At 36.8% G+C, this 11,788-nt stretch overlaps 1 protein-coding gene across 1 annotated transcript in view; it reads left to right on the top strand.

Moving 5' to 3' along the window:
- Positions 1-11,015, top strand: part of CRISP2 (cysteine-rich secretory protein 2) — a 15,154-nt gene extending 4,139 nt beyond the window's left edge. Inside the window, exons 2-7 of the mRNA XM_006860538.1 lie at positions 414-530; positions 1,370-1,457; positions 4,006-4,151; positions 4,588-4,685; positions 7,238-7,326; positions 10,888-11,015. Coding sequence (XP_006860600.1) covers positions 414-530; positions 1,370-1,457; positions 4,006-4,151; positions 4,588-4,685; positions 7,238-7,326; positions 10,888-11,015 — 666 coding nt within the window. The remainder of the gene's footprint in view (positions 1-413; positions 531-1,369; positions 1,458-4,005; positions 4,152-4,587; positions 4,686-7,237; positions 7,327-10,887) is intronic.
- Positions 11,016-11,788: the final 773 nt, after the last annotated feature.

Below are 11,788 nucleotides of genomic sequence, written 5' to 3'. Positions count from 1 at the left end.
TTCCAAGGCTGTAAATCTTTATGGGAGCAGAAAGCCTCATCTTTCTCCCGCTGAACGGCTGGTAGTTTTGAACTGCTGACCTTAAGATTTGCAGCCCGATGCATAACCACTACGCTACAAAGACTATTTAAAGATTATAGCTTTGGTTCTGAATTATATGTAATTCTTGGTGTGGCACTGTAGGATAAGCACTGGATGGCTAACTGTAAGGTTAGTGGTTCAAACCCACCAGCCACTCCTCAGAAACCATCCATAGGGTCTCTACGAGTCAAAAGCAGCTCAACAGCGCTGAACAATAACAGTATTGGCTTGACTTGAACAATTTTTTAAAAAATTATATTCGTTCCCTTTATTGACTTTTAACTGCAAATTTCAAATATATTGAAAATAATTCTAATTTTATTTCTCTTTAGGATCCAGCTTTTACTGCTTTGTTAACCACCCAACCAGCAGTCCAAAAGGAGATTGTAAACAAACACAATGAACTAAGGAAAGGAGTCTCTCCGTCTGCCAGCAACATGTTGAAAATGGTAAAAGCATCAGGGAGTTACATGGCACACCGCTGCAACTAACTGTGGATTACAGAGTTCTAGCTCTGCTTTTCTATTGTATTCAAACTGTTACATGGGCAGGATAGAGTTTCTTATTTTCATTTCATAAATGGTTCAATAACTTTTCAAGGTTGCAAGGTTATTAAGTTGGGGTAGTAGAATGAGACGCCAAATCTTTTGTCATACAGTATGAAACAATTATATTTTTCTATTTACTAGTCCTGGTGTGGCACTGTAGGGATAATCTTGGACTTCTATCTATAAAAATCCGAGGCTCAAATCCACCAGCTGCAACTCAGAAAGCCTACACAGGCTCAATATGAGTCAGAACTGACACGATGACACTTAACAACAGTTCATAGTCTAGGATCAAGAAATTATCTTTTCCTTTAAGATCAATGTTGTAAGTTAGAATAGATGACAGCCTACGTCACTGGGCATATTTGTAAAATTCAGGTCTCTTCCTTATGTGTGTTCTGGGCTACAAAAGAGACCAGAATGGTCTAGACCACCTTGAAAAAATAATGACATCTTATCAGGATTTATAGTGGGACCATTACGGGAAATCACAAATGTAGATTTTTTCATCTTCTGAGACACATTACCTATGACTTCTTCTTATGTGGGAACTGGAATGGGTAGTTATAGATAACCTACACATGCACACACATAAATATTTAATATTAATGATAACTGAAGGATACCTCTACAGAAGTTTGAAATCTTGCAAACCAATATATCAACCTGATTATAAAGTTTACATCTCATTATGGTTAAATCATTAAGTCTATCTGATTTTTTTTTTCCCCTCATGACAGGAATGGAGCAGAGATGCAACAACAAATGCTCAAAAGTGGGCAAACAAGTGCACTTTAGAACACAGTAATCCAGAGGACCGCAAGACCAGTATGTAATTTAGTACCTATATGTCCAATAAATGACCACATAAAGTAACAGCGGGCCTTTCTATGATATTGAATGAAGAAAAGATTGTGAAGCCTTTTGCTTATCTTGCTGTCTTTTTAAAGTCAGTTTATGGAGCGATATAATTATAAGAAGTAGCATTTTGTTGTTCAGATTTTACACAATCTCACACACAGTACCTCTCAATCAGCTCATGAATATAGTATGTCATAGACCATGTTCTTTCTATTTTAAAGATTAGAAAACAGGCTTAGGGGAAAAATAATTTACCCAAGAACACAACCAGAAATGACTGTGTCATATATTGGAAATTTGAAGCCAGCCTTTGAGTTTGAAACCACTGCCCTTTATGTGATAGTAACCTTTTGGGTTTTGGAATCTTATGGGCTGTTAATATTTTTTTATATAATTCATAAACATATTGAATAGTATTGTACTATTCTTGCTCTAAACTTTGTTTTAAAAATATTTTTAGCATATTTTTTCATCAGGATTAGCATTTTGGGGATGTTAGGTACTTAACAACAACAACAATTTATTTTGTACTTATTTTTTATTATAAAAAAAAATTTATTTTACTTATTCAAACTGTCAAGTTATTTGCATATACTGGATGCCTACAATACTATGTTGTTGTTAAATGTCATCAAGTTGATTATGACTCGTATCGTGACCCTGTCTAGGGCTTCCAAGGAGCAGCTGGTAGGTTTGAACTGCTGACCTTATGGTTCAAAGTCCAGTGCTGATCCTACAGCACCACACCAAAAGTCCACAATACTATACTATATTTTACCAAAAAATAAAAATTGAAAGACATAAAATCTACCATACCAAAGCCAAAAAACATATGTATATATCAAACCCACTGCCATAGAATTGGTTCTGACTCACAGTGAACTTGTATAGGGTTTCCAAGGCTGAAAATCTTTATGCGGGTAGAAAGCTTCATCTTTCTTCCACCAAGTGGCTGGTAGATTCAAACTGCCAGTCTTATGGTTGTCAGTCCAGTGCTTACCCTACAGTGCTTGCAACAAAAGCTCTAAGAAAAAAAAAAAAACAAAAAAAAAACTTACATGCATGATCCTGTGAAAGTTGGAAACTCTATAAACCAGAAATGTATCAAAGAAGAAAAACTCAAATCTTATCCATTAAATAGAGCACAATGTCAAAGGTGGAAAACTTGCAAGACCTGGAAAAATAAGGAGTTTCAACTCCCACGTTTCACTGTGCATAAAAATTTACTTGCTTTACCAAGATTGATATGCATATAAGCAAGTCGAACTTAAAAAAATAAGAAGTTACAACTCCCACATGTTTCACTTAAAATTTTATATCATCAAGAATGATATATGCACATAAGCAACTCCAACTTTTTAATTGCATGTTTTTAAAAATATTTCTCATGTTATTTTTATAAAGAAATTATGAAGAAGGAAGACTGTGCATTCAGTAGAAGATTTAAATCAATGGTCTTGAATATTATCCAAGTCTGCTGTGAGATTCTTAGTTTCTTTCTTAGTTAAAGAAGCTAGCCCAGGAGGTTTATATTTTCTTTAAGCAGCATTATACAATATATTTCAAGCCAACCAAATGTCAATGTCAAGTATAAGACTTGAAAAAAAAAATTAGGGAAATGTTTGGGGGCTACAAGACACATATTGCCTAGTCCTCAGAGAAGAGTTTGGACATACTAATGGTGCTGGGAGATAAATGTTGGTCTGATAACCATAGTCAGCAGTTCAAACCCACCAACTGCTTTATGGGAGAAAGAGGAAGACAGTCAGCTCCCTTAAAGATTTGCCATCTCAGAAACCCTAAGGGCCATCTCTACTCATCCTACAGTGTCACTGTGAGTCAGAATTGTCTTAATGACAGTTATAAGCTTGGATAAATGTTTTGTGTTTTCTGGTGTAATTTGCCTCTTGGTTGAGTCTTTTTTTTTCAAATTGACTCAGGCTTTTGCCAAAGCTTACAAAAAGTCATAATCATTTAACCAGTTTTCTATATTTGGAAAAATCTTTGGTAAGGGAAGGTGAGCACAGGAAAGGAATTGTAAGAGGAGGTGCTTTAAGAGCACAGGAGGCCTGCACATATGAACACCTTCACTTGTACAGGAATGCACCTTTGACCAAGTCCACAGGAATGGCATTTTGAAGGCAAGAGAACATCATCTACTCAAAGCTTTTTATGTTGGTTTTGGTCTTCACTTTTATCCAACTTTATAGCAAATAAGGAGCTGAGATACATTTCTTATGTATTAATCAATAAAAAGGAGTCTTGATGTGGCTCTGTAGGATAGGCACTAGACTGCTAATTGCAAGATCGACAGTTCAAACCTACCAGCTGCTCCTCAGAAATCCTATACTGAATCACTATGAGTTGGAATAGACTCAACAGCACTTATCAACAGCAACTACAACAATCAACAGCAAGCGTAGACACTGTGTTGGAAAGGCAGTAATTTTTCTTAGTATATATAGAGTTATTTTGTCATTGCATGCTTTTTTGCTTTCCTTATGATTTATTTTAGGTACAAAATGTGGTGAGAATCTTTATATGTCAAGTGACCCTACTTCCTGGTCAAATGCAATCCAAAACTGGTATGATGAGAGTCGAGATTTTGTCTATGGTATAGGGTCAAAAAGTCCTAATGCAGCTGTTGGCCATTATACTCAGGTAAGAAGAATGAATGAAATACCTCTTCCACAAATGTCTTGTCATAGGAAACGTCTCCAGATGCTGACTGATCCCAATCCTCAACTCAGGAAAGAGTCCAGTTAGTATAAACAAAGTGCTACTAAATGACCAGAGGAGTCTGACCACACGGATGACACCTTCTGAGACCCATTTTTGTTAATGATACGTGAAACTCTTAGACAGGAAACATACTCTGTGATTTTTTTTTCATAGTTTAAATGGATAACGTAGTGAATGTAAATGAATATTTAAAATTTAAAAAAATTTTCATTTGAGATTTTGAGTCAATAATTTAAATATCACCCTAAGCTATACATAAACAAACTACACCAACAACCTTTTGGTTTTGCATTGTATTTTTAAAAACATTTTTCCTCTTCTCTAAATACTGTATCATACTTTTATGGGTGTGTAGGTTGTCTGGTATTCATCATTCCGTGTTGGATGTGGAATCGCCTTCTGTCCCAACCAAGAAATGTTAAAATACTTTTATGTTTGCCACTATTGTCCTGCGTAAGTATACATCTTGGAGTTTACTATTGACTATAATTTTAATGTCAGTTTGTAATTTATTACATAAAATCTCTCATAAACCAGAAAAAAACAACATATTTAAGTTAAGGAAGAACTGTGGTAAATATTTTCTAAGATGAGACACATTCAACTCTAAGAAAAAAGACCAATTTCTAGTTGCAACTGTAAAATTCTGAAGCTTCCTTTTTTCATGTAGAAAATTATTTGTACTGTCTCTGACCCAAGCCACGGTATTTTCAATCACCTCATATGCCTGCAAAAGTTGAACAGTGAATAACTGATACATTTGAGTTATTATGGTGTTGGAGGAGAATATTGAAAGTACCATGGGCTACCATAAAGAACAAACAGATCTGTGTTGGAAGAAGTGCAGCCAGAGTGCTCCTTGGAGGCCAGAATGGCCAAACTTTGTCTCTCATACTTTGGACGTATTGTCGGGAGGGACCAGTCACTGGAGAGGGATATCATGTTTGGTAAGGTGGAGAGTCAGAAAAAAAAGAGGAAGACCCCCAGCGAGATGGAGGATTGGCAAAGTGATCAATGAGCCCAAGCATGGCAACAATTGTGAAGTTGGCCCAGGACTCAACAGTGTTTCATTCTCTTGTGCATCGATAGGGTCACTATGAGTCGGTACTGACTTGATTGCACCTAACAACAACAAGTGTAAAATTTTGAAACTCCCTCTTTTTCATGTAGAAAATTATTTGCATTTTCTCTCAATTACCTTTCCTTAGCCTCAGGATTAATCTGAGCATATATAGTGTACAATTCTCTAGATTTGTTATTAGCAGTTCTTGCTACATGCACAATTTCAGAGTTTGATGACTCTAGATACCTTGATGGTTAGGCCAGATCAGAGGGTGAGGTAGCAAAGAGGGAGTGATATACTGTGATTCTACTGTTTTTTGTTTTTTTTGCTCAGATGTCTCTGTTTACCTAAAATTGTTGTCATTATAAATTATTAAATCTTGGGCCAGAAAGGCTTAAAAAGATTTTTAATTTATTTCAAGTAGTTCAGAGAGAGGCTATATCTTTCTTTCTTTCTTTTCACTTCTGAAAATCTTTCATTGAAAACTTCTCAACAAATCCTTAGTTAGGATAGTGATTTATAATTAAAAACACTCCCTCCCTCAAATAATGCATTTAAAATTATCCATGATAATGTTTATGGATGTGTTGAAGATAAACGTGTGTGTGTGCTTAATTTCTTTAAAGTTTTTAATTTTTTGCAACAGGAGGAAGGTTGTTGTTAAGTGATGTTGAATAGGTTGTGACTCACAGTGACCTTATGCAGGGTTCCAAGGAGTGGTTGGTGGGTTTGAACCATCAGTCTTGCAGTTGGCAGTTCAATTGAAAATGGTCAATTGTTGTTAAATACTATCAAGTCAGTTCCAACTCAGTGATCCTATTTCCAAGGAGTGGCTGGTATGCTTGAACCGCTAACCTTGTTATTACTAGTCCACTACTAACCACTGTAAACTCATTCATCCTGGAGACTGGTGTTACTCAAACCTTTGTTTGCTTTTTCTTCTATTTTAACTAATATTTCCTTTTCTGAAAAGAAAATATATATTCCCCACACCACCTTTAGAAATCAAAAATCTACCTAGGACCTCTCCTGATGCACCCAACTATCAAAAAAATTAATACCCACTGCAGTCAAGTCAATTTTGACTCACAGAGACCCACCCTATGAGAATAGAACTTTCCCATGGGCTTTCCAAGGTTGTAAAGTTTACAGTAGCAGAGGACCACATCTTTCTCCCTTGCAGCAGCTGGTGGATTTGAACCTCAAGTTAGCAGCATAAGCCCCTTAATCACTGTGCCACAAAGCCTTCTTTATGATCTTGGAAAATACAATAGACCTTCTCTGTCATATAAAATAAAAATTATACTACTTTTCATCATTTAAATATAAAATTATATTGTAACATTGAATATTCTATTACAAACTCTAACCTCCTATCCCCAGTGGCTTCTTTTGCCTCCCTAGTAGTTACATTTTACCCCTATCTGGCTCCTTAGGCTATATTGCCATGGTAACTTGAAGCTACTGTTCTTTGCAACATTGAAATATATCTGGACAGGACTTTGCTATTTGCAGGCTCCATTTGGAGGGAGGGGAGCAATTGTCAAAGGTATCTCAAAGGCTAAGAGAAGATAAAGTGCTATTTACATAGTATTTGCATTGTATTTGTGTGGAGCTATGGGCAAATTTTGGAATGGGGGGTGTGGGGAATTAAGGGGCTGGAGCCAATCCCCTGAGGGTAGTAAGGAGTGATTATATTCTGAAAACTGGATCCTTTTTATCCTATTTCAGTTCCGAAACCTGTGGGTTTGTAGTTAAGTCAGTTGGCCAGTGTATGAAACTTTTTCCTATGTGGGATTGCACATTGGGAATTTTAAGTTTTCAGTTTTTTTTGACATAAACCATTCAACAAAATTATGTGTCTTAAGTGACTGGTAGTAATCTTGAGGCATAAACTAAAGTGCACATTAAAAAATATGTCATCTTTTTAATCAAATTTCAGTGGCAATAATGTCAAACTAAAGACTACCCCTTACAAAGAAGGAGCACCCTGTGTCAGCTGCCCTGAAAACTGTGAAAATGGACTGTGCAGTAAGTTTGACGTTAATTAAAATAGAGATTGCTATTACAATTTGTTATAGTTTCCCCCAAAGATTAACTAATCTCTGGTAGCAATAGCATAGTGGTTACGAATAGGTCTGCTAACCTCAAGGTCAGCAGTACGAAACTACCAGCTGTTCCGCTGTAGAACGATGAGGCTTTCTGCTCCGGTAAAGATTTACAGCTTTGGAAACCCTGTGCAGGGTCACTATGAGTCAGAACCGACTCCATGGTATTTAACAACAACAACAACAAAAGAAAGTAATTAATTTAAGCAATAGCTTTGTGCCAAAACTAAAAATACTACTCAACAGACTATCTGTTAAAGTGGATATTTTTAACACTGCAGTGATCTACTTAATGATAATGAAAAATGCATTACTATAAGGAGCTCTGGTAGCGTAGTGGTAACGAATCGGGCTGCGAACCTTAAGGTCAGTGGTTCGAAACTACCAGCCGCTCCGCGGGAGAAAGATGAGGCTTTCTACTCCCGTAAGGATTTACACCCTCGGAAACCCTGTACAGGGTCGCTATGGGTCGGCTCCGACTCGAAGGCACTTAACAACAACAACAACATATGCAACATAGTGAAACATCAATGTACTTTTATGACAATGCTGGGTCCATTAACATTAGCATATGTGGCCATGTTCCAGGTGAAAGAGTTTGTTTAATCAAAATTCCTATGACTTTTGAAACAGCGAAGTTGATGGTTAAAAAACTCCTCAGAAACCCCATATAGGGTCTTGATGAGTCAGAACTGACTCAACGGCACTTAACAAGAGCATTATCACTTTACCAAAGATTTTGAAAAAGCAAAATAAATAAATCTAAACCTGTGAGAACACACTAGGTCTTGCTGTTTCTTTTGTTTGACTGTATGCTGAAAATTCCTCACCTTTTTCCATCCCACGACCCCAAACCCACTGCCTATCCTGTAATTGTAGCCTTGTTGTGGCACTGTGGGCTAATGTGCTGGACTGCAAAGTTGGTTTGAACTGCAAGGATGGTGGTTCAAGTTCGCTAGTCACTCTTCGGAAACCCTATACAGAGTCGCTATGGGTCAAAACCGACTTGACAGCATTTAATAATACCAACAAATAGTGTAATTAAAATCACAGTGTTTAAATTTAAGAAATGATCTCGATTTATAGCTCAACAGTGATTTTTGTGCAAATTTTAATTTCAGAAATTAATCTGTATGCAGTATTATTAGCTCAGCAAACTCAGAAATGGTAGCAAAAGAAGAGAATAGAATACATGTCATATATTTCATTTATGTCATGGAAAAAGTTAAAATAGCTCTCAGTTTTCTGTTCTTGGGATACCTTTATTAAAATAACATGCACAATATAATTGATACAGTCTGAAACTTTTTCCTTTCATAATCATTCACCTTTAATTAGTATTCGTTTACACTCAGATGTGTAACCATAATTCATAATATTGGTGATACCAAAGCTGTAAATCACTAAAGAGTTTATTCTGTTAGCAGACAGCAGGCAATAGAAAGATTTTAAACAGAAGAGTGACAAAATTAGAATAGAGTTTTGTAAAGACCTTTCTGTCAGTGGTTGTGGTTGTTAAGTGTTGTGGAGTCAGTTCCAACTATCGAGAAGAACCTGTGTAGGGTTTCCAATGAGTGGCTGGTAAGTGTGAAGCTCCAATGTTGTTGTTCAAACTGACCTTTTGGTCCAATACTTAGTTTACAGCACCATAACAGGACTCGGACAGTAGTAATAAGAAACAATTAGATGAAAGTCACTAGGAAATTGTTAAATAACATGGAGTTTTTTAAAATAAATGTTTTCACTGTACTACTGACAAAATGAATTTTAAAAATTGGCAGGTTTGAGAGTAAGGAAGTAGAACAGCCAGTGTTTGTTATCTGTGCTTGCTGAGTGCTGGCAAAAAGTAGAAGGGAAGGAGTCCAGGTTGACACCTTCTTTTTTTGGTTTGAATTACTGAGCCATTTCACCTAGATTGAGAGAGGGTATGTTGTTATTTTATCCCATAGCTTTATCCCACAGCACAACACAGGAAGGCTATACCCAAGAAATAGTAGGCCCATCAGTATTTGTTACGTTGTTGTTAAGTGCCATCAAGTAGGTTGGGACTCAGAGTGACCCTGTATAGGGTTTCCATATGACAGACCTTGTCATTGAATCTGACCTTTGCAGTCCAGTGCTTTTATCCACAACGCCATATAGGAAAGCCATACCCAAGAAATAGCAGGCACTTCAGTAATAGAAGAAGCTTAGTTTGATATTTTGGTTAATTTCAAACTCCTGGAGAATGTTCAAGTAAAATTAGTAAAAGGGGTGGGGCGTATTCTCCTTGTTTCACTTCTTTATCTTCCAATAAAGATCACTCACTTAACCTAAAGAAAAGCCTGGTGACATCAAATTCTAGAGCACTGCTGCCTAATGGAATGGCATGAGATGTGGCAAAGTTTTGTAGGTACTCACTAACCACAAGTGGACTTTGAATACTTGATGTGTGGCTAAGGAGACAAAGGAAATAAATGTTTATTCTTATTTAATTTAGACTAATTTATATCTAAATAGCTCCCAATGGATAGCAGCTACCACATTCAGTCCCCTAAACATTTAATGAAGCCACTTTACTCAGTTTGCTGAGGGAGGAAAGTAGGTCTATTACTTTTATTGGCAAATCACTGAGTCCAAAATTTAAATAGTGATTTAATTAGTAGGCTGAAGTCTACTACATATGTAGCTCAAGAACTTCAAACAGCAGACCCATTGGTTAACCTTACATTAAGCCCAATGCACAACCCATTAAGGCACTAAGGCTCCCTTGAAGATGCAATGCTGTTGTTGTTATTGTGTGCCTTGTAATTGGTTCCAACTCACAGTGACCCTGTATAAGGTTTCTGAAAGTGGCTGATGGGTTGAACTGCTAACGTTATGGTTGTTGTTGTTATTGTTAAGTGCCTTAGAGTCTGTTCCGATTCATTAGGGACCCTGTGTAGGGTTTCCAAGAAGAGGCTGGTGAGCTTGAACCACCTACCTTGCGATTCAAACCTACTTGCACTCCAGCGTATTAACCCACAGCGCCACACCAGGACTCCGACCCTATGGTTACCAGTCTAGTAATGATGCAGACAATGTGATATTAATTTGTTCATCCAATCCTACCTACCCTCCTTTGCTGCTGTTGTTGTTGAGTGCTGTTGAATTAGTTCTAACGCATAGAGACCCTGTATAGGGTTCCTGAGGAGCAGCTGGTGAGGTTGAACCACCGACCTTGAGGTTTGAACTGACTTTACAGTCTAGCTCATTAATCCACAGTGCCACACCAGGACACTGGGGTTTCCCGAGAGGAAATCTAGCTAAGATCAAAATGCCAGAATCGAGCCCATGGCCTCATACATGCAAAGCCTGTGCTCTACAGTTGAACTACATCCCCAAGGCTTACCCTCTTTACTAACTTTTAATTGAAAGATTACTTTCTTATCAAAGAGGAAAATGATACTGAGGTGACATAACTGTGGTTGTTTGTGGGATTTTTGTTTTTGTTTTGTTTTTATAGCCAACAGCTGCGAGTATGAAGACCTCCTTAGTAACTGTGCAGATTTGAAGACTAAAGCTGGTTGTGAGCATGAGTTGCTCAAGGAAAAATGTCAAGCTACTTGCAAATGTGAGGACAAAATTTACTGAAATATCCAACGTACTTTGTGAAGAAAGAGCATGTCATCTGCTTAGATTTAACTGGCGCATACCAGGAGAGAATTTTAGACGTGTAAGTTACAAATTCGATTCCAAATAGTAAGGGATCTTTTTCTACTGCATTTGCTTTTAAGTTAAAAAAAAAAAAAATTCAAAATTACCATAGTTTATAATAACCGTGTTCAATTTGGCCATGGATTCAGTACACTAAGAAATCAAGTAGAAGATTTGGAAAATTTAGCCAGAGGATTTAGGTCACTGGAACTCTGAATTATAATTAAGACAGAAATAAAATATTCAAGAAGAGCAGACTACAGCATCATTGCCACTCTTATCACATAATGTTTTCACCTGCATGAAGAATGAATTAAAAATTTGACACCTACACTTGTCTGTGGCTTCCTCATTAATTAAATATAACCAGATTTTAGAATGAAGCATGTGTGTGATTCTTATGCAATATTTTTCATAGTATTTATAATTAATCCAAGTTGACTCTTAGCCCAGATAATTGATACAGAATAAAAGTTCCAAAAAATACTTGTCTACAGAATTAAATTTTACTTTTTCTTAAAATGCATTGTTGTTGTTATGTGCTGTCAAGTCAGATCCAACCCATAGTGACCCTGTATGGGGTTTCCGAGGAGTGGCTAGTGAGTTTGTACTGCTGAGTTTGTGATTCAAATGGACTTTGAAGTCCAGTGCATTAACCCACAGCACCACACACCAGGACTATAAAAAATGTGTTGTTGTTGTTATGTGCC

This window comes from Chrysochloris asiatica, unplaced genomic scaffold (genome assembly GCF_000296735.1).
Source record: "Chrysochloris asiatica unplaced genomic scaffold, ChrAsi1.0 scaffold00038, whole genome shotgun sequence".
Classification (NCBI taxonomy): Eukaryota; Metazoa; Chordata; class Mammalia; order Afrosoricida; family Chrysochloridae; genus Chrysochloris; species Chrysochloris asiatica.
The sequence above is the reverse complement of the archived record's forward strand: the minus strand, read 5'-3'. Positions and strand labels throughout refer to the sequence as shown.